Source organism: Schistocerca nitens, chromosome 6 (genome assembly GCF_023898315.1).
Source record: "Schistocerca nitens isolate TAMUIC-IGC-003100 chromosome 6, iqSchNite1.1, whole genome shotgun sequence".
Lineage (NCBI taxonomy): Eukaryota > Metazoa > Arthropoda > Insecta > Orthoptera > Acrididae > Schistocerca > Schistocerca nitens.
In genome coordinates, this window is record NC_064619.1 from 498,928,121 (window position 1) to 498,953,966 (window position 25,846).

The window sequence follows — 25,846 nt, forward strand, 5'->3', positions numbered from 1 at the left end:
GAAGTCAATTTAGCCAGTGAACGCTTCCACAGAATTGAAAATTTATGGTTTGGACCGACATGGAAGCGAATATCAGAGGAATCGGTGAGATAGCTTTTCGCAAATATTCATATACAGGGTGGACATTAATAAAGCCAACAAACTGCAGGGACGGATCCCTGACTGGAAACAGAGGAAAAAAGACCTTATGAACATGTGTCTGGAAATGCATCATTGCCACAGTAGGTGGCGCTGACGAATGACTGTTCCTCTGACCAAGTGCCATGTGTTTTCTGTGTGCTTCAGGCTGAGATATTGACGCAGCATACTGTAAGCAGCACAATGGTCCTGTGTTGATGATGGAAAAAGCCGAGATGATGTTTTTCTATGGCCAGGCAGATGGAAACGGTCTGGAGGCAGCATTGCTATACCAATACAAGTACCCTCAGAGACACCAATCACATCACACAACATCTGAATGCAGGGAGGCGGCGGACTGTGTGCACACCAGATACGGAGGACGAGGCTCTACAGGATACTGAGGAGAGCCCCAGTACAAACTCTAGGCAAGTGGCCGGCCAAAATAGTGTAAGAAAAAGTACTATTATAGGTATCTTGTATGGCAAGCGCTAGTGTACCTTTCAGCTGAAACGAGTGCAAGAGTTATCAGCAGCGGATTTTTGTCTACGCGAAGAATTTTGTCGATGGATTTTGCACCAGTCCATCACAATTATGGGAGTTCTGTCATTAGTCCTCTTTACCGACGAAGCAACCTTTACCAGAACTGGCATCATCAATCTGCATAATCGTCACCCGTGGGCTACAAACAATCCTCGGGGAATGGTTGACGCTTCCCATCAGCTTCGGTTCAGTATGAATGTGTGGACAGCGATTCTTGGCGACTAGATAACAGGACTGGTTATTATTCCACAATGTCTCGACGGAGGAACGTACTGGACTTCCTGCGAAATACTCTGTCTGCGCTGCTAGAGAACGTGCCTTTGGTAATACGATAGGTTATGTGGTTTCTGCATGACGGAGCACCATCCCCAGACGTTTTATAGGACGCGGAGGCCCTGTAGCATGGCCTGTTAGATCACCGGAATTAAACCCCTGGATTTGTACCTCTTGGGGCATCTGGAAAGCACTGTGCATGCTGAACCAATACCTGATGTGCAGATCCTTCAACAGCGTGTTCACGGCGCCTGTGACGCTATTTGAAGAGAGGCCGTAACGTGCGAAAGAGTGCAGCAATCCATGACGCGACGTGTGAACGTGTGCATTGCGTCCCATGGAGGCCAATGTGAACATCTGTTGTGCCGTGGATGCGATGCAGCTCTGTACGGTGTTCTGGGACGATTTGTTGTCGTTGCATGCACACTCTCCATTTCCGGACATACGTTCATAGGATCTTTCTTCCTCCATTTCCGCCAAGAACTGGTTCCTGAATTTGTCGATTTTATTATTGCTCATTCTGTAAACAGTGTATGGGTACACCAAAGACAGAGATGGTTCGATATAAGATCAACACACACGTACACTGAACAGCCAGAACAGTATGACCACCTATCTAATAGCTGGGATGTCCACCGCTGGCACGGATAACAGCGGCGACGCGTCGTGCAATGGAAGCAATGAGGCCTTGGTAAGTCACTTGGAGGGAGTTTGCACCACATATGCACACAAGTCACCTGATTACCGTACATTCCGGGGAGGAAGGCGATAAGTTCTGACGTCACGTTCAGTCAACCCAGATGTGTTCGATCGAGTTCAGATCTGGCGAGTTAGGGAGAGGGGCGAGGGCAGCACACCAACTGAAACTCGCCACTTTGTTCCTCGAACCACTCCATCAAACTCCTGGCCTTGTGACACAGCGCATTATCTTGTTGAAAAATGCCACTGCCGTCAGGAAATGTGATCGTCATGGAGGGGTGTACATGGTCTGCAATTAGCGTACGATACTCCTTGACCGTCGTCATTCCTTGCACGAGCTCCACTGGATCCATGGATGCTCACGTGAAGGTTACCCAAAGCATAATGTAGCCGCCATAGCTTGTTTTCACCCTACAGTACAGGTGTCAAGAAGCTGTTCCCCTAGAAGGCGACGGATTCGCGCCCTTCCATCGGCATGATGAAGAAGTTTCGGGATTCATCAGATCATACAACGCTCTGCCACTGCGCAAACGTCCAGTGCCGATTGTGACGTATTCATTTCAGTTGCACTTGCCGATGTCGTGGAGTGAACATTGGCACATGCACGGATCGTCGGCTGCGTTAGGAGTTTTCGGTCCAGCGTGGGTTCTGACACACTTCCACTCTACCCAGCACCTAAGTCTAATGTTAGTTTTGCCACAGTTCGCCGCCTGTCCTGTTTTACCAGTCTGCCCAGCCTACGATATCGCCGCCCAAACCCACGACGGCTGGACGTGGTTTCACCATGGTTTCGCCACGTGTTGAAGACACGCACCACAGCACTCCTCGAACACCCAAGTCTTCTACATCTACATTTATACTCCGCAAGCCACCCAACGGTGTGTGGCGGAGGGCACTTTACGTGCCACTGTCATTACCTCCCTTTTCTGTTCCAGTCGCGTATGGTTCGCGGGAAGAACGACTGCCGGAAAGCCTCCGTGCGCGCTCGAATCTCTCTAATTTTACATTCGTGATCTCCTCGGGAGGCATAAGTAGGGGGAAGCAATATATTCGATACCTCATCCAGAAACGCACCCTCTCGAAACCTGGACATCAACCTAACCGCGTTGCAGAGCGCCTCTCTTGCAGAGTCTGCCACTTGAGTTTGCTAAACATCTCCGTAACGCTATCACGGTTACCAAATAACCCTGAGATGAAACGCGTCGCTCTTCTTTGGATCTTCTCTATCTCCTCCATCAACCCGATCTGGTACAGATCCCACAATGATGAGCAATACTCAAGTATAGGTCGAACGAGTATCTTGTAAGCCACCTCCTTTGTTGATGGACTACATTTTCTAAGGACTCTCCCAATGAATCTCAACCTGGTACCCGCCTTACCAACAGTTAATTTTATATGATCATTCCACTTCAAATCGTTCCGTACGCATAGTCCCAGATATTTTACAGAAGTAACTGCTACCAGTGTTTGTTCCGCTATCATATAATCATACAATGAAGGATCCTTGTTTCTATGTATTCGCAATACATTACATTTGTCTATGTTAAGGGTCAGTTGCCACTCCCTCCACCAAGTGCCCATCCGCTGTATATCTTCCTGCATTTCGCTGCAATTTTCTAATGCTGCAACTTCTCTATATACTACAGCATCATCCGCGAAAAGCCGCATGGAACTTCCGACACTATCTACTAGGTCATTTACATATACTGTGAAAAGGAATGGTCCCATAACACCTCCCCTGTGGCACGCCAGAGGTTACTTTAACGTCTGTAGACGTCTCTCCGTTGAGAACAACATGCGTTTCTGCAATGCTCGTGCCGAGCTTCCGGGCCATCACAACCTGCCCTCGGTCAAACTCAGATAGAACATGTGCCTTCCCAATTCTACACACAAACAACACTCTCACTGATACTACATCCACTATGCGTGTGTTTGACTAGCAGTCACTCCTTACAAGGTGACGCTGTTATAGCCTGGACGGGGTTGTATCGATAGTAGGTCGGTGGTCAAAGTTCTGGCTGGTCAATGCGTACGCTACAATCCCAGAATAGATGATGGTGTGCTTTACGCCCTTACGGTTGTCAGCGCCTCATTTGTATTTTCTGCAGGAGTAAGCGACGGCGTGCGATTCAGTGCGCAGCCTTACCTGTTTGCGGAGAGCTTCTCGAGCTTGAAGACGTTGAACTCCCAGAGGAGGCCCATGTCGAGCACCTCTCGCAGCTGGGCGGACATCTTGCCCGCGCGTGCCGTGGCCCGCAGACCGCCGCTCGAAGCGCCGCGCGAAACGGCCGAGTCGTTGGAGCTGCGCCGCGTCACGTTCACCGGAGTCGCGTTGCCCTGCAACACGGCGGCCCGCTCAACGCCTGCCTTCGCCCCCTTCAAGGAACACACTAACATAAGTAGTGTAGAAATGGCATCAGGCGCTCATATGACCCTCCACCACAGACGTAAGTCAAGGATGCGGAATGGTGCGTGCGCGCTGGTCTGTTGTATGGAATTAGGGTAGTAAAATGGGTGGACGTGGGCACACGTGACAGAATGGCAGAAAGAAGATTTTGAGTTTGGACGAGTCCGCGACCAATGAACTTGTGACAGATGGCTGTCCTAAAGCGTGATTAAAAAGAACGCCGGTTTTAAAAACGGCTGGTAAATTTTGTTAGTAGGCTGTTTAGGTTTTTATATTGGTAACGCCACGTAGCACTCTGTATGAAAATCACTGGCTGTGCTGTGTGCAGTCTGTGGCTGGGTGACATTGTTGTAATATTCGCCATTGTAGTGTTGGGCAGTCGGCTGTTAACAGCGCGTAGCGTTGCAGAGTTGGAGGTGAGCCGCCAGCGGTGGTGGATGTGGGAAGAGAGATGGAATTTTGAGAGCGGACGATCTGGACGTGTGACCATCAGAAAGAGTAAATTTGTAATACTGGATATCATGAACTGATATATATATATATATATATATATATATATATATATATATATATACTAACTACTGATAGGCATAGTTAGCAAATGAAAGATTTTGATAGAGAAGAAACAATGTATTTACTTTAATGATGAAACTTCCTGGGAGATTAAAACTGTGTGCCCGACCGAGACTCGAACTCGGGACCTTTGCCTTTCGCGGGCAAGTGCTCTACCATCTGAGCTACCGAAGCACGACTCACGCCCGGTCTCACAGCTTTACTTCTGCCAGTATCTCGTCTCCTACATTCCAAACTTTACAGAAGCTCTCCTGCGAACCTTGCAGAACTAGCACTCCTGAAAGAAAGGATATTGCAGAGACATGGCTTAGCCACAGCGTGGGGGATGTTTCCAGAATGAGATTTTCACTCTGCAGCGGAGTGTGCGCTGATATGAAACTTCCTGGCAGATTAAAACTGTTTGCCCGACCGAGACTCGAACTCGGGACCTTTGCCTTTCGCGGGCAAGTGCTCTACCATCTGAGCTACCGATGCACGACTCACGCCCGGTCTCACAGCTTTACTTCTGCCAGTATCTCGTCTCATTCTGGATACTTTAATGATGTTCAAAAGTCATCATATATATATATATATATATATATATATATATATATATATATATATATATATATATATATATATATATATATGAGGGCCGTTCAGAAAGTAACATCCGGTTGATTTAAAAAAATACACCAAGTTAAATAAAAATATTTTAATATATACATCTTACAACTACATCTTTGCACTATTTTTCTACATAGTCTCCATAGCGATTGAGGCACTTATCGTATCTCTTCACAAGCTTTGAAATTCCTTCTGCATAAAAATCACCCGCTTGTGCCTGGAGCCAGCCTGTGACCGCATCTTTGAGCTCTTCGTCGTCATCAAACCGCTGTGACCCGAGCCATTTCTTCAAATGCATGAAGAGGTGATAATCACTTGGCGCCAGGTCTGGGCTGTAAGGTGGATGGTTGATAACGTCCCACTTGAAGGACTCAAGAAGGGCCGTTGTTCTGCGAGCAGAGTGAGGACGGGCGTTATCGTGCAAAAAAACGATACCGGAAGTCAGCATACCACGGCGTTTGTTCTGTATAGCCCGTCGTAACTTTTTTATGGTTTCACAGTACGCGTCTTGATTAATGGTCGTACCACGTTCCATGAATTCAACCAACAACACCCCTTTGGCATCCCAAAACACCGTTGCCATCAGTTTTCTGGCAGAAAAATCTTGCGAGGCTTTTCTTGGTTTGGTAGGCGAATTTGAATGTGCCCACATCTTTGATTGTTCTTTTGTCTCAGGGTTCACGTACTTAATCCAGGTTTCGTCACCGGTCACGATTCTGTTTAACAATGGTTCTCCTTCGTCCTCATAACGTGACAGAAAGTCTAATGCAGAGGCCATTCTTTGAGTTTTGTGGTGGTCGGTAAGAATTTTGGGCACCCATCGTGCACAGAACTTACGGTAACCCAATCTTGCTGTCACTATCTCGTACAAGAGAGTCTTAGAAATCTGTGGAAAACCAGTAGACAACTCCGACATTGAGAAACGTCGATTTTCACGAACTTTTGCATCACCTGTCTGAACGAGTTCGTCAGTCACCAATGATGGTCTACCACTCCTCTCTTCATCATGAACGTTTTCTCGTCCACTTTTAAATAAACGTACCCATTCACGGACAACTCCTTCACTCATAACTCTTGGTCTGTACACGGCACAAAGCTCACGATGAATAGCTGCTGCAGAATATCCTTTGGCTGTAAAAAACCTTATGACAGCACGCACTTCACATTTGGCGGGGTTTTCTATTGCAGCACACATTTCAAACTGCCACAAAAACTAAACTAGCGCAGGTACGACGTTCACTCGACCACGGCTTGATGCCGACTGGCCTGTTGAGTGCGTGAACGCACAGATGGCGTCGCTACTCCCCCCACAACCCGCACTGTGACCAATCGGAGGTTACTTTCTGAACCGCCCTCGTATATATATATATATATATATATATATATATATATATATATATATAGAGTGAGAGAGAGAGAGAGAGAGAGAGAGAGAGAAGAAACAATGTATTTACTTTAATAATGTTCAAAAGACATCATATATATGATGACTTTTGAACATTATTAAAGTAAATACATTGTTTCTTCTCTATCAAAATCTTTCATTTGCTAACTATGCCTATCAGTAGTTAGTGCCTTCAGTAGTTTGAATCTTTTATTTATCTGACAGTAGTGGCGCTCGGTGTATTGCAGTAGTTCGAGTAATGAAGATTTTTGTGAGGTAAGTGATTCATGAAAGGTATAGGTTAATGTTAGTCAGGGCCATTCTTTTGTAGGGATTACTGAAAGTCAGATTGCGTTGCGCTAAAAAATATTGTGTGTTAGTTTAAGCATAGTCATGTATAATTGTTCAAAGGGGACGATTCAATTTTTGTTTGTCGGATGGTGACATCGTTTTGATCCGTTTCTATTTCCAGAAACATTCCGGTTGTTGACTCACTTTCAGTGAGTCAATTTGAACTTCTCGCATTCAGGTTCTAACCGTGAAGCAGTTCACTATTGATACAATGAAGGCTTTCACGACCGGATGGTACTGTTGTTGATACTTCTTCCGGGTTATATGGCCGTGGTCCATGGACTACTTCTATTCCTAACGTTTCGTCCAATACTACGTTGGACATCCTCAGAGGTATGGCTGGTCCTGTTGAGTCCTGCCGACTGACGAGTCGGGCGTCGGAGAGCGGCCTAAATACTGAGGAACCTACCAGAAAAATAGGACAAGTACTTCGTTCTGTTAAAGATAGAAGGCCACCATTATCATCTAGCGGTGTGTATAAAATTCCGTGTACCTGTGGCAAGGTCTATATTGGTACTACGAAAAGAAGTGTGAATACGAGGGTAAAGGAGCATAAAAGTCTTTGCCGACTGGGTAAAATAGATAAATCGGCCGTTGCGGAACATGCACTTCAGTCCGGTGACCATGTAGTTAAGTTTTCTGAAACTACAGTTTTAAGTGCTACCACGAACTATTATCCATGACTGTATAGGGAGGCTATTGAAATTTATAAACATGAAGATAATTTTAATAGAAAAGAAGAGGCCTTGAAATTAAGCGAGATATGGACAGTGGCGTTACAGAATCGATAAGTGATTTTTATCTATGACGGACTATTATCGATAGTTACATTTTATGGTTCAAAAATGGCTCTGAGCACTATGGGACTCAACTGCTGTGGTCATCAGTCCCCTAGAACTTAGAACTACTTAAACCTAACTAACCTAAGGACATCACACACATCCATGCCCGAGGCGGGATTCGAACCTGCGACCGTAGCAGTCGCACGGTTCCGGACTGCGCGCCTAGAACCGCGAGACCACCGCGGCCGGCACTTACATTTTATCTTTGACTAGTTTTCTCTCTGCTACTACGTGCAAGCTAGACCACGCCCACTTTCCTCAGTATTTAGGCCGCTCTCCGACGCCCGACTCGTCAGTCGGCAGGACTCAACAGGACCAGCCATACCTCTGAGGATGTCCAACGTAGTATTGGACGAAACGTTAGGAATAGAAGTATTCCATGGACCACGGCCATATAACCCAGAAGAATTATCAACAGTTCACTATTGGACAACGTGTGCTAATCGTGAAAACGTTTTATCAGAATGGAGAAAATTATGCAGCAACTGTCAGGCGAATTCGCTCGATTCTAGGGCGTGGTGAGGCACAGAATGAATCAACTGATGACAAAGTTCTCTGAGACGGTTCAATAGCAACCCTTAAAAGTCCTTGGAATCCTCTTTCTCGCCGAAGTGAGCAGATCATTGCGTGATTCGTTACTGTGTGACTATTAGTCCAATGAAATCAATTCGTCGCTGTTATCAACAGTTGCGCTTAAGCTGCTCTTCAGTAAGGGGAATTCTCCGGTATGATCTCCATAACCATCCATATAAAATTCATTTGACGCAGCAGTTGAAAGTGACGAATCACCAGAAGAGATGACAGTTGGTTCAAATGGCTCTGAGCACTATGCGACTTCACTTCTGAGGTCATCAGTCGCCTAGAACTTAGAACTAATTAAACCTAACTAACCTAAGGACATCACACACATCAATTCCCGAGGCAGGATTCGAACCTGCGACCGTATCGGTCGCTCGGCTCCAGACTGTAGCGCCTAGAACCGCACGGCCACTCCGGCCGGCGAAGAGATGACAGTTCTGGGTTCTGAGAGGACTAGAGGAGGACGACAGCTTACGCAAACAAAATCATCTCCAGTGATGAAGCACACTTCCACTTAAATGGTTTTGTGAATAAGCAGAAGTGCCGTATCTGGGGGTCAGAAAATCTTTGTATGATCCAAGAAAAAGGAAAACGCATCCACAACGAGAGACAATTTGGTGCGGCTTTTGGTTGGGCGGCGTCATCGGCCCTTATTTTTTTGAAGTGACTGTCAATACCGTGTGATGCTAAGGGAGTTCTTGTGGCCTCATTTGGATGGAATGGACACTGAAGAGTTGTGGTTTCAGCAGGATGGTGCCACCTGCCATACTTCCTGACAAACAATTCAGTTGCTCCGTGAGTGGTTCCAGGTTCGCCTCATTTCGCACAATGATGGCCATCAAGGTCATGTGACTTAACTCCTTTTGACTTTTTTCTTTGGAGTAGTCTTAAGTCAATGGTCTATGCCAATAAACTCGGAAACATTCATCACCTGAAAGACGAAGTTCTACGAGTTGTCAGCGAAATTGATGTGGAAACTTTTCGTGCAGTCACAGTGAATTACATGGAGAGAGTTCTTGCATACCAGCGCCGTAGAGGAGATCACATTTTTCATATATGAAGTAGGAAGGATAGATGATCGAGTTTATGTATTTTGTTGGGTTTTTTGCAAAAATAAACATCTTATTTTAATATATCAAAACCTCCGCTCTTTATCAACTATCCTGTACTTATCATAATAATTCTGAGTATTTCGTGGGCCGCAAATGTGAGTTAATTAGTAAATTTGGTAAATGTTCTCAAGCCTTGTAACATCGCTTTAACATTGCCTTTATAATTATACGCTTTGGAACTATGTTCGAGATAAGAGAGGTTGGTCGGAAAGGATGGCTTTATTTTGTCAGAGTGTGCTAGTAGCATCTGTATGGTAATGTACTAGGTTTGAAGTGGACGGAAGCTGGCCTGTCCTGGAGTGGAGACAACATTATATGGAGCAATTTTTGTAATATGATGTTTAAAGAGAGATATTGAGCAGAAGGACTATACTGATTGAATGGGAAATGTAACATTTGAAGGTAATGTGGTTTCTTATATTTGTAATTACTTAGTACGTTGATTCTTATATCAGTGCTCATGGTCTAGATTTTCTGTAAGATATTTGTAATAAAGCCATGTTGTTCTGTCTTTCACTGCAATGATAAATACTAAAGAGACATTTTACGAGTTAGTTCATGGGCGAGAAGTGTGGAAAGTTGTATTGTTGCTATGACTTGGTGAAGGCCAGTTAAAACTTAAAGTGCCGATTCAGTTATTTCTTAGACGGTGAGATTAGTACCAGATTTTTCATTTTTATTCATGGTTTTATTTCACTGCACATTCGCATTGCGTATGACGAGTTTCGTGCTGAGTAACATTTTTGAATATTAACGAAATCCCGTCTCTCACTGCATATCGTAAGTATGCTTAGTGAAACTTAATTTTGAAGTCAGATCATTATTTTATAGAAAAAACAAGATTGCAGAGCAGACGAGCGGTCCATTGCACGCAGTTAAGCCATAAATTTGATTATCATTACAGTTTATACGAGGTGCGACTATAAAGTAATAAGACTTATTTTCTTTGCAAGATGTGGCAACCCTGCAGGCTTGTGTAGGCACAATATCTTTGACCTTGGTCTATAAGCTGCTTCTAGTCCAAGCTGCACATCGATGGAACTGCTCAGTTATGAGTTGTGCTGTAATAAGTTAACACGTGTTTGTGTCTCTCGTCACGGAAATGGAACAGCATATTATTGCGTAACGGTGTGCCATTTCTTTTTGCTTTAAATTGGGTGAAAACGCGACAACTTACAGTAAGCTTCAGAAGGCTTTTGGAGAGGAGGTCATGTCAAGAGCTCAAGTTTTTCGATGGCACAAAATGTTTAGTGATGACAGAACGAATGTTGAAGATGAAGACTGCAGTGGACGACCATCAACCTCACGGACGGATGTCAGCTTAGCCAGGGTCCGTGAACTCGTACGATCTGATCGAAGATTATCCGTGAAAGTGATTGCAGAAGAACTGAGCGTCAACCGAGAAACGGTTCGTCTAATAATAACTAAAGATCTTGGTATGACAAAGATTTGGATTCTGCATCACGATAATGCGCCATCCCACACTGCTCTGTCAGTACAGCAATTTTTAACCTCAAAACAAATTTCAGTACTACCACAGGCACCTTATTCACTTTTTTCTATTTCCAAGAATCAAAACGGCGGTCAAGGGACACCATTTTCAAACAACACAAAATGTGCGAACAGCTGTGACGAGGGTCTTGGAGGATATCACAGAAGATGAGTTCCAGAAATGTTATCATCAATGGCAGAAGCTCTGGCAAAAGTGTGTGCAATCAGATGGGAACTACTTTGAAGCAGACAACACTAAACTTGACTAAAACGGTAAGCAACATTTTTTCACATCAGTCTCATTACTTTATTGTCGCACCTCGTATTCAGAGTTAGGCACAGTGATTGTCAGAGCGCATTTATGAAATTAATATCAGTATAATTTCAGAGTTTTAATGCGAGTGAAATCTTTATGACTGTGCTACATTGTGATTTCAAACAGATTTGTGGAATAAAGTCAGATGGGTTTCATTCAGTACTCATTTGTTTCGTAATTACGGTGACAGTTCTGGTAGAGCAATTGTTTTCTGAACTAACGAAGAATCGCAACAATCAACGCCGACTGTCCTACATGTGTACAACCAAAGGAGTACCACTCGCAACTAATGACAATCGGTCTCTAAGCTGACCGGAACTGCCGATTTCAGTAAATACAGGTCCATCAGTTACTGAAAGAATATTGCATAGGGAACAGCATATAACGGACGGTTGGAGTTTGGTACCTAGAAAAAGACTATTGCTTACCGTGCATGTCACCATTGCGGAAAACAACTCAATAAATAAACAGTAATTGACTGGTGCCGTGTAGTAGGGCTTTATTTATTTTCTTTATATGACACTCCCAGCTCCGTAGGACCAAACTGAGGTGCTAATCTCCATGGTCATGGATCGTGTCAGTAAATGAAATTGCAACAGAAAAGTAATAATAAGTAAAATAAAATATTCATGAACCCTAAAAAGACGACAATCTGTAAGTTTATATAAACCGAATCAAGAATGTAACACAGAAATTATCTTAATTTTCTAAGGAACTTCTCGACAGAGCAGAATAAGTGATCCATCAGGAAACTCTTCAATTTAGATCTGAAAGTACATGGTTTACTGCTAAGATTTTTGAAATCTTGTGGTAGCTTATTGAAAATGGATACAGTAGAATAATGCACGCCTTTCTGCACAAGAGTCAAGGAGGTGCGCCTCAAATGCAGACTTGACTTCTGCCTAGTATTAAGTGTGTGAAAGCTGGTGATCCTTGGGAATAAGCTGATATTGTTAACAAGAAACGACATTACAGAATATACAGTATATATTGAGAGTCCAATATCAGAATATCCAGACTAATGAACAGGGGTCAACGTGAGGTTCGCGAACTTAACACCACTTATTGCCCGAACCACCAGTTTCTGAGACAAAGGTACTCTTTGAGAATGGGAAAATTTACGCCAAAATATATTACCATACGTCAAAAGCGAATAAAAATAAGCAAAGTAGACTACTTTTCACGTAGACTACTTTTCATGTCGAACTGTCACTTACTTCAGATACTTTTCTAATAGACAACCTTGTAGGCAGGGCAACCACAGCTATGAGTAGCCATCTTAGGTGTTAACTGAAGCGGTTATTAATACCCGAGATGACTTTTCTAATAGTAGAAATGGCAGCATTAAGTCTTTGAACAATATCCTGAACATGGGCTTTCCGCGACAATTCACTGTCAATCTGAATATCTAGAAATTTGAACTGTTCAGTTTTACTAATTAAATGCCCATTCTGTGTAATTAGAACGTCAGGTTTTGTTGAATTGTGTGTTAGAAACTGTAAAAACTGAGTCTTACTGTGATTAAACGTTAGTTTATTTTTGCAAGCCATGAACTTATGCCTTAAACTGCATTATTTGGAACAGTGCCTATGTGGCACACAAAATCCTTTACTACGAAGCTAGTGTCATCAGTAAACAGAAATATTTTAGAATCACCTGTAACAATAGAAGGCATATCATTTATATAAAGAAGGAACAGGAGTGGCCCCAGTACTGATTCCTGGGGCACCCCGATGTAACCGTGCTCCCTGCGACCCCACATCATACCCATTCTCAATACTGTGGAGATGACCTTTTGCTGCCTGTTCTTGAAGGAAGAGGTGAACCAGTCGTGAGCTACTCCCCGTATTCCATAACGCTCCAACTTCTGGAGGAATAGTTTGTGATTAATACCATCAAATGCCTTAGTTAAATCAGAAAAGATGCCTAGTGATTGAAATCTTTTGTTTAGTCCATCCAGCATCTCACAGAGAAACGAGAATTAGCATTTTCCATTGTTAAAATACTTCTACATTTGACAGCAAATTACGAGAAATGAAATGATCAGTTAACCTTAGATACACAACAGCCTTTTCAATAACTTTAGCAAACACCGGTGAGTCGCAATTTTGCCTCTTTTCAAATGATGCAAGGTGTCCAGTGCACAGATGACCCATTGAAGCATTCAACCTGCAGTGTGTTAAGAGTATAGTTTAGGATGACGGCAGTTCTGTGATCAATTTTGGGATGTTTTCGGTATCATGACTTGGCCCGTACAGATTATTGTAGTCATGAACAGGATGTTTATTCCAACATTATCAGCGACCAAATGTAAGCATTTCTCCCACAGCTTCATAAGTGTCCTGTGGACGTCCCCATCTTCAATTATGACAACAGCTATGTTCGCAGGGTTGTACGCACATGTTCCTGGTTCGACAGACGCCCAGGCACACTGCTGCACCTAGACTGGTTTGCTAAATCACCGTATCTTAATCTCATAGAAAATGTCTGGAACTGTTTGGAATAGCGGCCGCAATGTAGGAAACAACAAACTTGCAATTGGTACCTCTACAGGACCTAATTATCAACAAGTGGCTTCCTGAAGAAGTACCTGAAGAAACTTGGCGACTCTCTTCTTCGCCGAACTGGGGCCACTATTGCCGCTAGAGGCGATGTTACTCGGTATTAGGGCGATAATTTCTGATTTATATTCTGTCCCGTGTGCTTATACGTAGAGTACATCTCACAGTCTGGAAACCAAAGCTCGCTTAACCCACGCACCATTAATGGTAATGATGCAAAGCAATATTGCACCAAAATGGTGGACACAATCTCCGGGAAACATCTATCTGACAATGAAGAATGTGTGTGGTTCAGTATGTCTGACAAGAACCACCCTTGTGCAATGGTGCGCCGAGTTCCGTGCTGCGTCCGCACATCACAAATGTCGCAACGCAGAAGTTATGCCAACTCAAAGTGTAATGTCCTCGCTCTATAGTCCTGATCTCTTCCCTTGTGATTATCACGGCTTCGGTACCTTAAAAGACACCTTGAAGGGTCGACTATTTCTGTCGTACGAGTATGTGCAACGGGCAGTTACGGTCTTCTTCACGCAGGACACGGTAAGTACGCCATACTAACTGAAATTTTTCGGTCGCTTCTTGTGTGATTTGACCAACAGATTTTATTTTGACTTTGTCGTGGGTGCCGTTTCTGTCACCACAACCATCATTTAACCAAAAGAAGAGAAATCGTATGTGCCACCTGTTTGAGAAAAGTGTTGTCCGTGTTACCGCGTGTTAACTGTTTACGTAACGTATCTTTGGAGGCAGAGATTGGGGAACAAGTCAGCGTTTGGCTGACGTACCGTTAACCCGTCACGGGAATTCGACCCGTGTGTAGTTCACCTCCCGGTCTCGGAAGCCAGACCGCTGTGAGTTATGATGTATGAATGCGTCTTGGCTAACGGACACCTGTAAATGTTAAATTGTTGGCTGGTTCAAATGGCTCTGAGCACTATGGGACTTAACATCTATGGTCATCAGTCCCCTAGAACTTAGAACTACTTAAACCTAACTAACCTAAGGACAGCACACAACACCCAGCCATCACGAGGCAGAGAAAATCCCTGACCCCGCCGGGAATCGAACCCGGGAACGCGGGCGTGGGAAGCTAGAACGCTACCGCACGACCACGAGATGCGGGCTTAAATTGTTGTCAGTTGAATTCTGTTCCGTACCTCACAAAGATACACTTCGGATTCTTCGAGCGACAACAAAAAAGCAAGACGGAAGATTAGGGTTCAACATCCTGTCGATAATGAAGTACAAACAAGAGCTCAAACACGAATTGAAAAGCAAGGAAAAGTATGAAACTTACTGGCAGATTAAAACTGTGTGCCGGAACGAGACTCGAACTCGGGACCTTTGCCTTTTGCGGGCAAGTGCTCTACTATCTGAGCTACCCAAGCACGACTCACGCCCCGTCCTCACAGCTTTACTTCCGCCAGTATCTCGTCTCCTACTTTCCAAACTTCACAGAAGCTCTCCTGCGAACCCAGTCCTATTCAATACCTCCTCATTAGTTATGTGATCTACCCATCTAATCTTCAGAATTCTTCTGTAGCACCACATTTCGAAAGCTTCTATTCTCTTCTTGTCTAAACTATTTATCGTCCACGTTTCACTTCCATACATGGCTACACTCCATACAAATACTTTCAGAAATGACTTCCTGACAATTAAATCTATACTGGATGTTAAAAAATTTCTCTTTTTCAGAAACGCTTTCCTTGCCATTGCCAGTCTACATTTTATATCCTCTCTACTTCGACCATCATCAGTTATTTTGCTCCCCAAACAGCAAAACTCCTTTACTGCTTTAAGTGTCTCATTTCCTAATCTAATTCCCTCAGCATCATCCCACTCAATTCGACTACATACCTATTTTAAAACGTCAAATATGTGAAAATAATATTGAAATATTCAGTGAAGGGAAAGGACAACAGAGAAAGATCCAGGCAGAAATAAGCTGTACAATCGATGAAGGAGAAACGATGAAACTCACTACCATGTGAAGGGGGGTTGTTTTGGGAAAGAGACCAGACAGCGAAGTCATCGGTCTCATCGGATTAGAGAAGGATGGGGAAGGAAGTCGGCCGTGCCCTTTCAAAGGAACCATCCCGGTATTTGCGTGGAGTGATTTAGGGAAATCACGGAAAACCTAAATCAGGATGGGCGGACGCGGGTTTGAACCGTCGTCCTCCCGAATGCGAGTCCAGTGTGCTAACCACTGCGCCAGATCGCTCGGTTTACCATCTGAAGAGATTGGCTAAAAACAGAAGTGAAATACAGCTACTGGAAACCTACCGAAGGGTTGAAAACCCCATATCGTCTGATGTTCCACCCCTCTTTCGTGTTTTTCGGGTTCGACTCAAACGTACTGCTCACAACTTACAGGAAACTCGTCCAATAGCACATACTCCTATCCAGTGTCCGAATGCACTTCTTTCGCTTCCTGTAGGTCCTTCTTTGTGTCGACGCTCTCACTTTATGCTGAGTTAGTTTTAGTCTTTCCAAGTTGATCTCTTATTTTTCACTGGTCGATGACGCGTAGTGGTTACGACGTGAATAAGTTTAGATCACAACACTTTCTGACGCAGGCGCCATTTTGGACCACGTGAAATTCGACCGCCATTCTCCAGAGAATTTGTCCTGCGTCTTGTCACTGCACCTTCTCGCTCGGTTTTGTGCGATACTGGATAAGTGCAACAGTTCCTGATGAGTAACAATTAGTGAGGCGAATAACAAGAACTCGCGTCAGGGAGTGACGATCAAACAGTTTCCGTTCGAAGACCACACAGTCCAGAATTGGTATTCCAATCAGGCAAAATCGCCGTGAGCACTGAGGCAATCATTTCATTGGCGCAACAGGTTGAATATATCCATTTAATAAAAGACCGAGTACTGGTGATTTCGGACGGTTTTGACGTTATTTTGATTGTAACTTTCGTATATGTTGTTAGATTAAATTGATTGTTATGGAAGTGGTAGGGTACATGTGTAACGAATAAAATATCCCAGAACCAGAAAGTGTATGTGTAGGTATATTTATCTGAGGCACTTAAATAAAGTGTCCGAAGTCACCCCATGGATTGGGGTGGTTTCGGACACATGTGTTATTTAAATCTCTGTCCGAAGTTACAGTATATAAAGGATGATTTCGGATAGTTACTGCCTTTTTTTTCTACATGCTTTTTGTTTGATTTTGGTGACATTTTACACATTTTAAGGTAGCCTTTTGTTACGAATAAGTGATACAGAATGATGCTTTCATCATAGTTGATCATGTTGCTAGGTGGGAGATTTTCCAGTTTTGCCTTGATATTGGAGAAAAACATTTAAACAGTCTCTTTGTCCACTTCTGCACGAGCTTGTTTAATATTTTCGCTTAAGCGAACGGAAAGATCATCTGACTGTCGTCTGAGGAATAAATGCACCCATTCTTCTCCTGGCAAATTATTACGAAATTTCTTCTCTTTTTGGCCAGATTTATCAAGGTAGCCTTTAAATAAATATCTAATACCCAATTTAGTAAAGGGAAATCCCCAACGTGCAGCCCTCAAGATACCTTGCTTCAACATTTCTTCTTCTTCTTTATTTAGCACTGGCTGTCCTCCCATTTTTTTTGGATGTGGTTCCTGCACTTCATTTTGTAGGGTTGATTTAGGTATACGCTTTTCTGTACGATAATGTACCACTCTGAATGTCACGAACAGCTTTATCTAAAAGTGAAATCACCCCATACAGTACACAGTTTTACAAAAACCGTCGTTATTTTGTAACCTTACACGAGAAACTCGACGAACTTGTACAGAAATTTTCTCATTGCTGTTAGCTACGGAGCGCGTCGACAATTACCGTTACAATAACTTCCCGCTCGACGCAACAATAGAAAGTTTCCACTTTACGATAATGGCTTTTTAACACAGACTATTCGTCAATTCCAGTAGTTTCTTATTCGTCAATTATTCACCTAGGGAACAATTGACGCAAAATAAAAGTTTGACGGCGTGAAAAAATCCTTAACTGCATGCTGCACATCATCAATCCGATAGGAATCATCGACCCTTCAAGACCTTTTCTAAGGGACCAGAGCTATGGTAATCGCATGGGAAGAGATTAGGACTATAGGGCAGGTGTTCGAGTTTCTCCCACTTGAGCTGACGTAACGTCAGCGGTACGACATTTGTGATATTGAGACGTGCGTTATCATGAAGCAGTAGCACCTTTTGTCTCAGTGGTCTCAGGGCGGTTTTCGGCAGACGTGCTGGCCCATAAACATTCTTCATTCTCCGATGGATGTCTGTCGATGTTTGTCCATTTGTAACCAAGAAAAGAATGACAGAACGTTGGTCCTGTTTGGACGCATTCGGTAATAATTTCACGTTTCCGCATTTACCGCACGCACGACGGAAAGAAACGAATGCCACACTAATCCTGTGTCTACTTGTCGATGTTTATATACCTGCATCGTAGTCGCGCTACGTCGCATATACGCTGCAGCAACGCCCTCAAACGGAAAAATCTTGATCGTCCCTTACACATTATTACGTCAAAGACCAAATACAATTAGTTTTTACATATTTTTTCAGCTCCTATCTGATCAGATATCGGGAACTATTTTCTTACGCCGGGAGCCCTTCCTCAAGCCACAACGTCACCCTAACGTGGTATGGGGTGGAGATGGGAAACCAGCTCGCTATTCGCCCGCCGAGTATAGAAAACTGCGTAAAAACCACTTTAAGACTGGTTGGAGCCACTAGCGTGAGCAGAGAACTTAGGCCAGAGCAAGTGCCCTCTGCTGTTTCCGTAGCGACGTAGTTTTGTGACGGTTGAAGAAAAATGACGTATTACGAAAGAAAAGGGGAAGTGGAACGGGAAGCTGTAGAATAAAAAGAAGGGAAAGGATTGGAGGGCAGTGAAATGGAAAGAGGGCGCAGATGTATGCAACGAAATCCTGAGGACTGGACTGTGTTGAGCAACGGTTCTAAGAGACTTACTTCTCACTGGTACGGAGACGCTTGTAGGAAGGAAGGAAGATCTGCATTTAACACCCTTCGACATCGACGTCACTGGACACGGAGCACAAGTTCGGAATGTTTCTAGGATGTGGAGGGAACTCGGCCATGCCTCGAGCGACTTACGGAAATCGCGGAAAACGTAAATCTGAAAGGAAGGACGCCGATTTGAACCGTCGTCCTCACGAATAAGAGTGCAGTGTGCTGCTTAAGTATTATTTTCGACTACCAGGCGGAGTCACTATCGTCATGTCGAGTGGTCCAAAGCAACGAAAGTACGAAGACTGCATTTTGCGTTTCTTGCATTACTTGTTACGACTTTGCACTCATTGAGCAATGAAGTGCTGAAGAAAGAACTGCATTATTGTTGCAAGTATGAGACTTCGGACACTGTGTTTTAATGGTTGGAATTTGTATCATATGAAACAGAATTGAAATGTGTACGTTTTACTTTGATGTAAAATCGTGTTGATCTCAATAAACGTATCAACAGCCTACGCGACTATACGGGTTAAACAAGAAATGGATGGGGTGAAGAGAAGAACGGAAGGGCTAGCGCTAAGTTGACGTATACCCGGTTTTGGTGGCAGTGGTATGCCTTTCTGCTTATCCTAGCTGAGAACTGACTGACTTTTCCATTTATAGGGAGATCGACAATTGGATGTATTTATGCAACTGGAAACCAGAATTTCTGGTTCTCTGCTGCAAACTGTGATGGAATACGTGTAGAATGTCATGCAAAATAGCCCAATTATATTCCATAACGTGCTGGTGTCTAGAGAGGTTTGAACCAACTATCACTTGCTGTATTCAAGTGGCAGTGATTTGCAATATGGAACCAAATCCATGTAAGGATGTCACATGTTTTGCTTGTTTACGTATTGAAGGTGAAACATCAGTAAATAACTGATAATTTCGAGTAGTGTATTTTCATGAATGTTATTGTTTAAAAACACATACTGTTGTCATAGAGATGTTATCCAGAGGAATAACCTTGGTTTCCTTGTGTTCGGCAGAAAATACTGCAAGCGGTCATTTTAAGGTCAGTGTGGCCATGTGTACCTGTACGACTGTATTATATAACATTCCAATTAATAACATTACTCACTAACTTATCTTAAATATCGCAAATAAATAATTATAAGCAACAGAATTTGTAGGTCTGCGTCATTATACACTTAAATCACTGTCATGCAACAAGCCGCAATGAACCACCCTCTTCAAATCCACAGGAAAACTTTTGGAGTCCTTCAGTGTCAGAAAAATGCATAGTCAACAGAAAGCATGACACAAACAATAACAAACTTAATTGGCTCGAAATTCGTCAAATAAGAATAACTAACGAGAAATATTATTGATGAACAAGAACTTCGATGTAAATTTCGTTGAAGTAAATATTCAGAGACATACTGCAGGACGGCCAAAGTCTTCGCCAAAACTGAGAGCGTTCTTGATAACTTTACGGCCAAATGATAAACCAGTATCGCTGCCAAAATAGCAGGACATAAAATCGATAATGCATCTCATTCCAGGGGACGCCAGACAGTATTATAAGAATTTAACTTCAGACCCTGGCATTATGTACGATGATGATGGCATTGATGGTACACTTGATTTCACTTTGGAGTAGTTTTCAAGTATTTTAGCGAGAAAAAGAATCACATAGGCTTAACGTATTTACAGAATTAACAATGGTAATAATAATATTACCTTATGTTCAAAATGTTCAAATGGGTGTGAAATCTTGAGACTTAACTGCTAAGTTCATCAGCCCCTAAGCTTACACACTACTTAACCTAAATTATCCTAAGGACAAACACATACACCCACGCCGGGTTACCTTAAGTGTAGAAGTATCTACTTCCATAAAATTGCATAAAAACCAATAAAATAGTAGTGAATTTGGTATAATCTTTCAACCATTTTTGTATTCACTCTTTCATTTTGCTGCTCTTTCATTGGCATTGTGAATAAAAAATTGTTCAAACACGAATTCTGAAGTGTAGTTATTTGAGTTACATAAGTGTTGCCTCATTTTTCTTCTTTCCAACTACAAACCACAAGAACCAATTCCCGGTGTTAAATTTGAAGATAAGTAATTAGGAACCATCTCCAGTTTCGGCCTCCGACGCTCGGTGGATCAATAAATGTTAAGACCTATAGTACTGATCTGAAAAAGCATTAGGAAATATTGTAAGTAGGCTGTTTATGTTTTCTTATTGGCAACGTTACGTAGCGCTCTGTATGAAAATCACTGGCTGTGCTGTGTGCAGTCTGTGGCTAGTTTGTATTGTTGTCTGCCATTGTAGTGTTGGGCAGCGGCAGCTGGATGTTAACAGCGCGTAGCGTTGCGCAGTTGGAGGTGAGCCGCCAGCAGTGGTGGATGTGGGGAGAGAGATGGCGGAGTTGTGAAATTTTTAAAACTGGGTGTCATGAACTGCTATGTATATTATGAGTTTTCAACATTATTAAGGTAAATACATTGTTTGCTCTCTATTAAAATCTTTCATTTGCTAACTATGCCTATCAGTAGTTAGTGCCTTCAGTAGTTTGAATCTTTTATTTAGCTGGCAGTAGTGGCGCTCTCTGTATTGCAGTAGTTCGAGTAACCAAGATTTTTGTGAGGTAAGTGATTTGTGAAACGTATAGGTTAATGTTAGTCAGGGCCATTCTTTCGTAGGGATTTTTTGAAAGTCAGATTGCGTTGCGCTAAAAATATTGTGTGTCAGGTTAAGCACAGTCTTGTATAATTTTTCAAAGGGGACGTTTCATAATATTTATGATGCGACAATTGCTTTTGGAATATTGTCAAATTTGAATTTTGTATGTAAGGTTGTACTAAAACAGCTCTAGCTCAAAATGCACATTTTGGATAGCAGAACCAAGCCAAATTCAAGGGAGAAACCGAACCACTATGCTGTTCAGTACTTTTCCCATGTATCTGGAACGAGCAGAGGTATAAAGCGCTTTAAGCGACAGAAAAACACAAGGATCATAGGCAATAGACCTCTGGGCAGCTGGCCTTGTACACTCTGTCACCATGTCGTTAAACATTTACAGTAGTCGCCAGACTATACAATTCACAGTGGACTGTAATAACTTATTCTCCTAAATAAATGCCATTACATATTAACAAAAGTAACTACGGCTACTGTTAAAAGGATGTTATGTCGGGAATGTGATATACGTTAAAAACCATTGGATGAAACCACTCGCTGAAATTGGTTTTCTGCTTATTTTGGTAAGTTCCTTATGTTGTTTTAAAAAGTAGTTTTAGGCCTTATTTAATATCCCAGTTGCTGGACGTTAACTCTGAGGTGCTACGGATCACAGTGGACGATCGCCACCTCGAGCGAGCGCGGCGTGTCACACGGGCGAGCCGCTAGCACATGGGATCTACAGGCAGCCGTGATTTCAGTCTGGTAAATTATGTTGTACGAACTACCATCAATCATGGCGTTCTGCTTATTGGATTTCGAACCTGCATTGGACATGGGCTTTCTTGTTCTCGTTATTTGCTTTCTTTCATTGTTCTGCTCTCGAAACAGAAGGCTTTCTTTACGGATTACACGTTCGCATCGGGAGCTATTAGAAAACATTATGATATTTCTGATTGTTTTCGTTGCGAAGAAACTACATTACAAAGTTCAGGCTGTTCTGACACGTTCGTTGCTGATTTGGAAGTTACTATATTATCGTGTAGATGTAATATAGTCGTAGATCAAATTTATCTTTCTTCCGACGTGGAGCCATTATTTGGATTCATTAACTCGGTTGAAAAGTTAGAAATTGGTCTCTTAACCTCAATCCAAGAGAGTTTGTTTGCGTTTTCCTAGGTAGGAGTATTAGAAAATGAAAATCTGTAGTTGATGTTACCTCGCGACCTTTCGTTACAGTCCGCAGCTCGTGGTCGTGCGGTAGCGTTCTCGCTTCCCGCGCCCGGGTTCCCGGGTTCGATTTCCGGCGGGGTCAGGGATTTTCTCTGTCTCGTGATGACTGGGTGTTGTGTGATGTCCGGAGGTTAGTTAGGTTCAAGTAATTCTCAGTTCTAGGGGACTGACGACCACAGATGTTAAGTCCCAAACAATAACTAACACAGCTTATCACAAAGAACAGTTAATGCTGGATATCACAAGAGAGATATAGCTCATCTCTTATCAATGTAAGTAAGAGTTAACACCTTCAAGGCGAGTTTGAAGACGGATCGGAAAACAAGTTAAGTTTTAATAGTTCTACCAAATTAACCAAACAAACACAGCTTTCAAACTGGGGGGAACTTTTTATTTCAAATAACGCGAGACTACAATATAAAGAAGACTCTTCTACTGGGCATGCTGTTTTTTATGGGAACTAGACTACGACAAAGGGAGCATCAGATGGGAAAAGAACTGAAGCCTTCGGAATGTAGCGCAAGCGGTGATTCTGCTGTTATTTTGGGTCGAAAACGTAAGAAATAACGAAGAACTAAGGCGAATGGCAATGAAACTAGATGTGTGGAACGCAATAAAGCAGAGGTGACAACTTAGGCAGGCGACCTATTTTGTTGTTGTTGCGGTCTTCATTCCTGAGACTGGTTTGATGCTCCATCTACGATTTTTACCCTCCACGCTGCCCTACAATACTAAATTGGTGATCCCTTGATGCCTCAGAACATGTCCTACCAACCGATCCCTTCTTCTAGTCAAGTTGTGTCACAAACTTCTCTTCTCCCCAATCCTATTCAATACCTCCTCATTAGTTATGTGATCTACCCATCCAATCTTCAGCATTCTTCTGTAGCACCACATTTCGAAAGCTTCTATTCTCTTCTTGTCTAAACTAATTATCGTCCACTTTTCACTTCCATACATGGCTACACTCCATACAAATACTTTCAGAAATGACTTCCTGACAATTAAATCTACACTCGATGTTAAAAAATTTCTCTTTTTCAGAAACGCTTTCCTTGCCATTGCCAGTCTACATTTTATATCCTCTCTACTTCGACCATCATCAGTTATTTTGCTCCCCAAACAGCGAAAATCCTTTACTGCTATAAGTGTCTCATTTCCTAATCTAATTCCCTCAGCATCACCCCACTCAATTCGACTACATACCTATTTTAAAACGTCAAATATGTGAAAATAATATTGAAATATTCAGTGAAGGGAAAGGACAACAGAGAAAGATCCAGGCAGAAATAAGCTGTACAATCGATGAAGGAGAAACGATGAAACTCACTACCATGTGAAGAGGGGTTGTTTTGGGGAGGAGACCAGACAGCTAAGTCTTCGGTCTCATCGGATTAGAGAAGGATGGGGAAGGAAGTCGGCCGTGCTCTTTCAAAGGAACCATCCCGGTATTTGCGTGGAGTGATTTAGGGAAATCACGGAAAACCTAAATCAGGATGGGCGGACGCGGGTTTGAACCGTCGTCCTCCCGAATGCGAGTCCAGTGTGCTAACCACTGCGCCAGATCGCTCGGTTTACCATCTGAAGAGATTGGCTAAAAACAGAAGTGAAATACAGCTACTGGAAACCTACCGAAGGGCTGAAAACTCCATATCGTCTGATGTTCCACCCCTCATTCGTGTTTTTCGGGTTCGACTCAAACTTACTGCTCACAACTTACAGGAAACTCGTCCAATAGCACATACTCCTATCTAGTGTCCGAATGCACTTCTTTCGCTTCCTGTATGTCCTTCTTTGTGTCTACGCTCTCACTTTATGCTCAGTTAGTTTTAGTCTTTCCAAATTGATCTCTTATTTTTCACTGGTCGATGACGCGTAGTGGTTACGACGTTGGATTCATCTTCGAGAGAACGAACTGGTCCACATTCGACTGAAAGTAGGCTTCACGTTCCCGTCCGACCATTCAGATTTAGGTTTTCTGTGGTTTTCCTACGCAGCTTACATTAATTCTGGGCTAGTTCCTCTCGAAACGTCATAACCGATTACTTTACCATTGTTCATCATTCCGGAATTATCGTCAGTGGGACGTAAACTCTGACTTTCGTTCCTTCTTTTTTCATATTTTTGGAGGCTAACATAACTGTCTAGTTCCCATGTTTTCTTCTAAATCATATTGTTTTAATTCATGGTACACAAAAGTAACAAACAGTAGATGTATGCCTGAGCGATTATACCAACAGTGGCGATGTTTTAAACAACATAATGTTTGTATTTACTCCTATTCCGTGGGAGAACCTATGGTTTTATTGTTCGGAAACTATGCTGAAAACCTCAGTAACAATGGAAGTTTCAATCAGACCTTACGATATCTTCTGATAGCCCCAATGGTCAAGGCGGGTTACTCGCCCAAATCTGGAAATTCGGGTTAAAATCTCGGTTTGGCACAAATTTTGATTAGTAACTACATATTCAGCATTAGCCATTTCGCTAATCATCATTCTCCTCATCGTCAACACAAATGAGACACTAAATTTACACATCACTAACACTCTACACTGTGCAGTTAACATTTTGCACGTCGGATACAAATGTCGCTGAAATGGCGTTTGGGGACGGCGCTATACAACATGGAAAGGAGGTAGTGCGTGTGTGTGATTTGCTTGCAGACCTGCAAACTAGTAAAATGTTCTAAGCCCCTAAGGGTGGTCCAGGTCTTCCACTGAGTGTAACATTTCGGCTATTGGGCATGAAAAGTGCAGCCGAGGTCCTTCCTCGGTACGTTTCACTTAACGCTTCCGAGAGAAAACAATACCTGCAAAGAAAATAAATAACCAAGACAAAATTCCCTAAATATATATGCTGATAGCTAAATTGTGTTTCAGATCACAGGATGCAAGAAATAAACTTGTACTATATGTTGGTATTATGTGAGGAAGAAAATTTTGCCAAGGTATTCAAAATTCTACGAAATAGCTATTCTTTTCACTAACTTTATATTTAATTTAGGCTGAAAATGACGACCCGTCGTCAATAGCGACCTCCAACACATCCCTTGACTGAAGACAAATCCGGCGATCTCGAGTGACAGTTAATAGCCTACGACTT

The 25,846-nt window shown here is 42.8% G+C and overlaps 1 protein-coding gene across 2 annotated transcripts in view; it reads right to left on the reverse strand.

Annotated features, from left to right (window-relative positions):
- Positions 1 to 25,846, reverse strand: part of LOC126262536 (high affinity cAMP-specific and IBMX-insensitive 3',5'-cyclic phosphodiesterase 8) — a 1,685,047-nt gene that overhangs the window by 134,589 nt on the left and 1,524,612 nt on the right. For both annotated transcript variants that reach the window (XM_049959212.1, XM_049959213.1), the window contains one exon: positions 3,779 to 3,969. In XM_049959212.1, the coding sequence (XP_049815169.1) occupies positions 3,779 to 3,969 (191 nt within the window). The remainder of the gene's footprint in view (positions 1 to 3,778; positions 3,970 to 25,846) is intronic.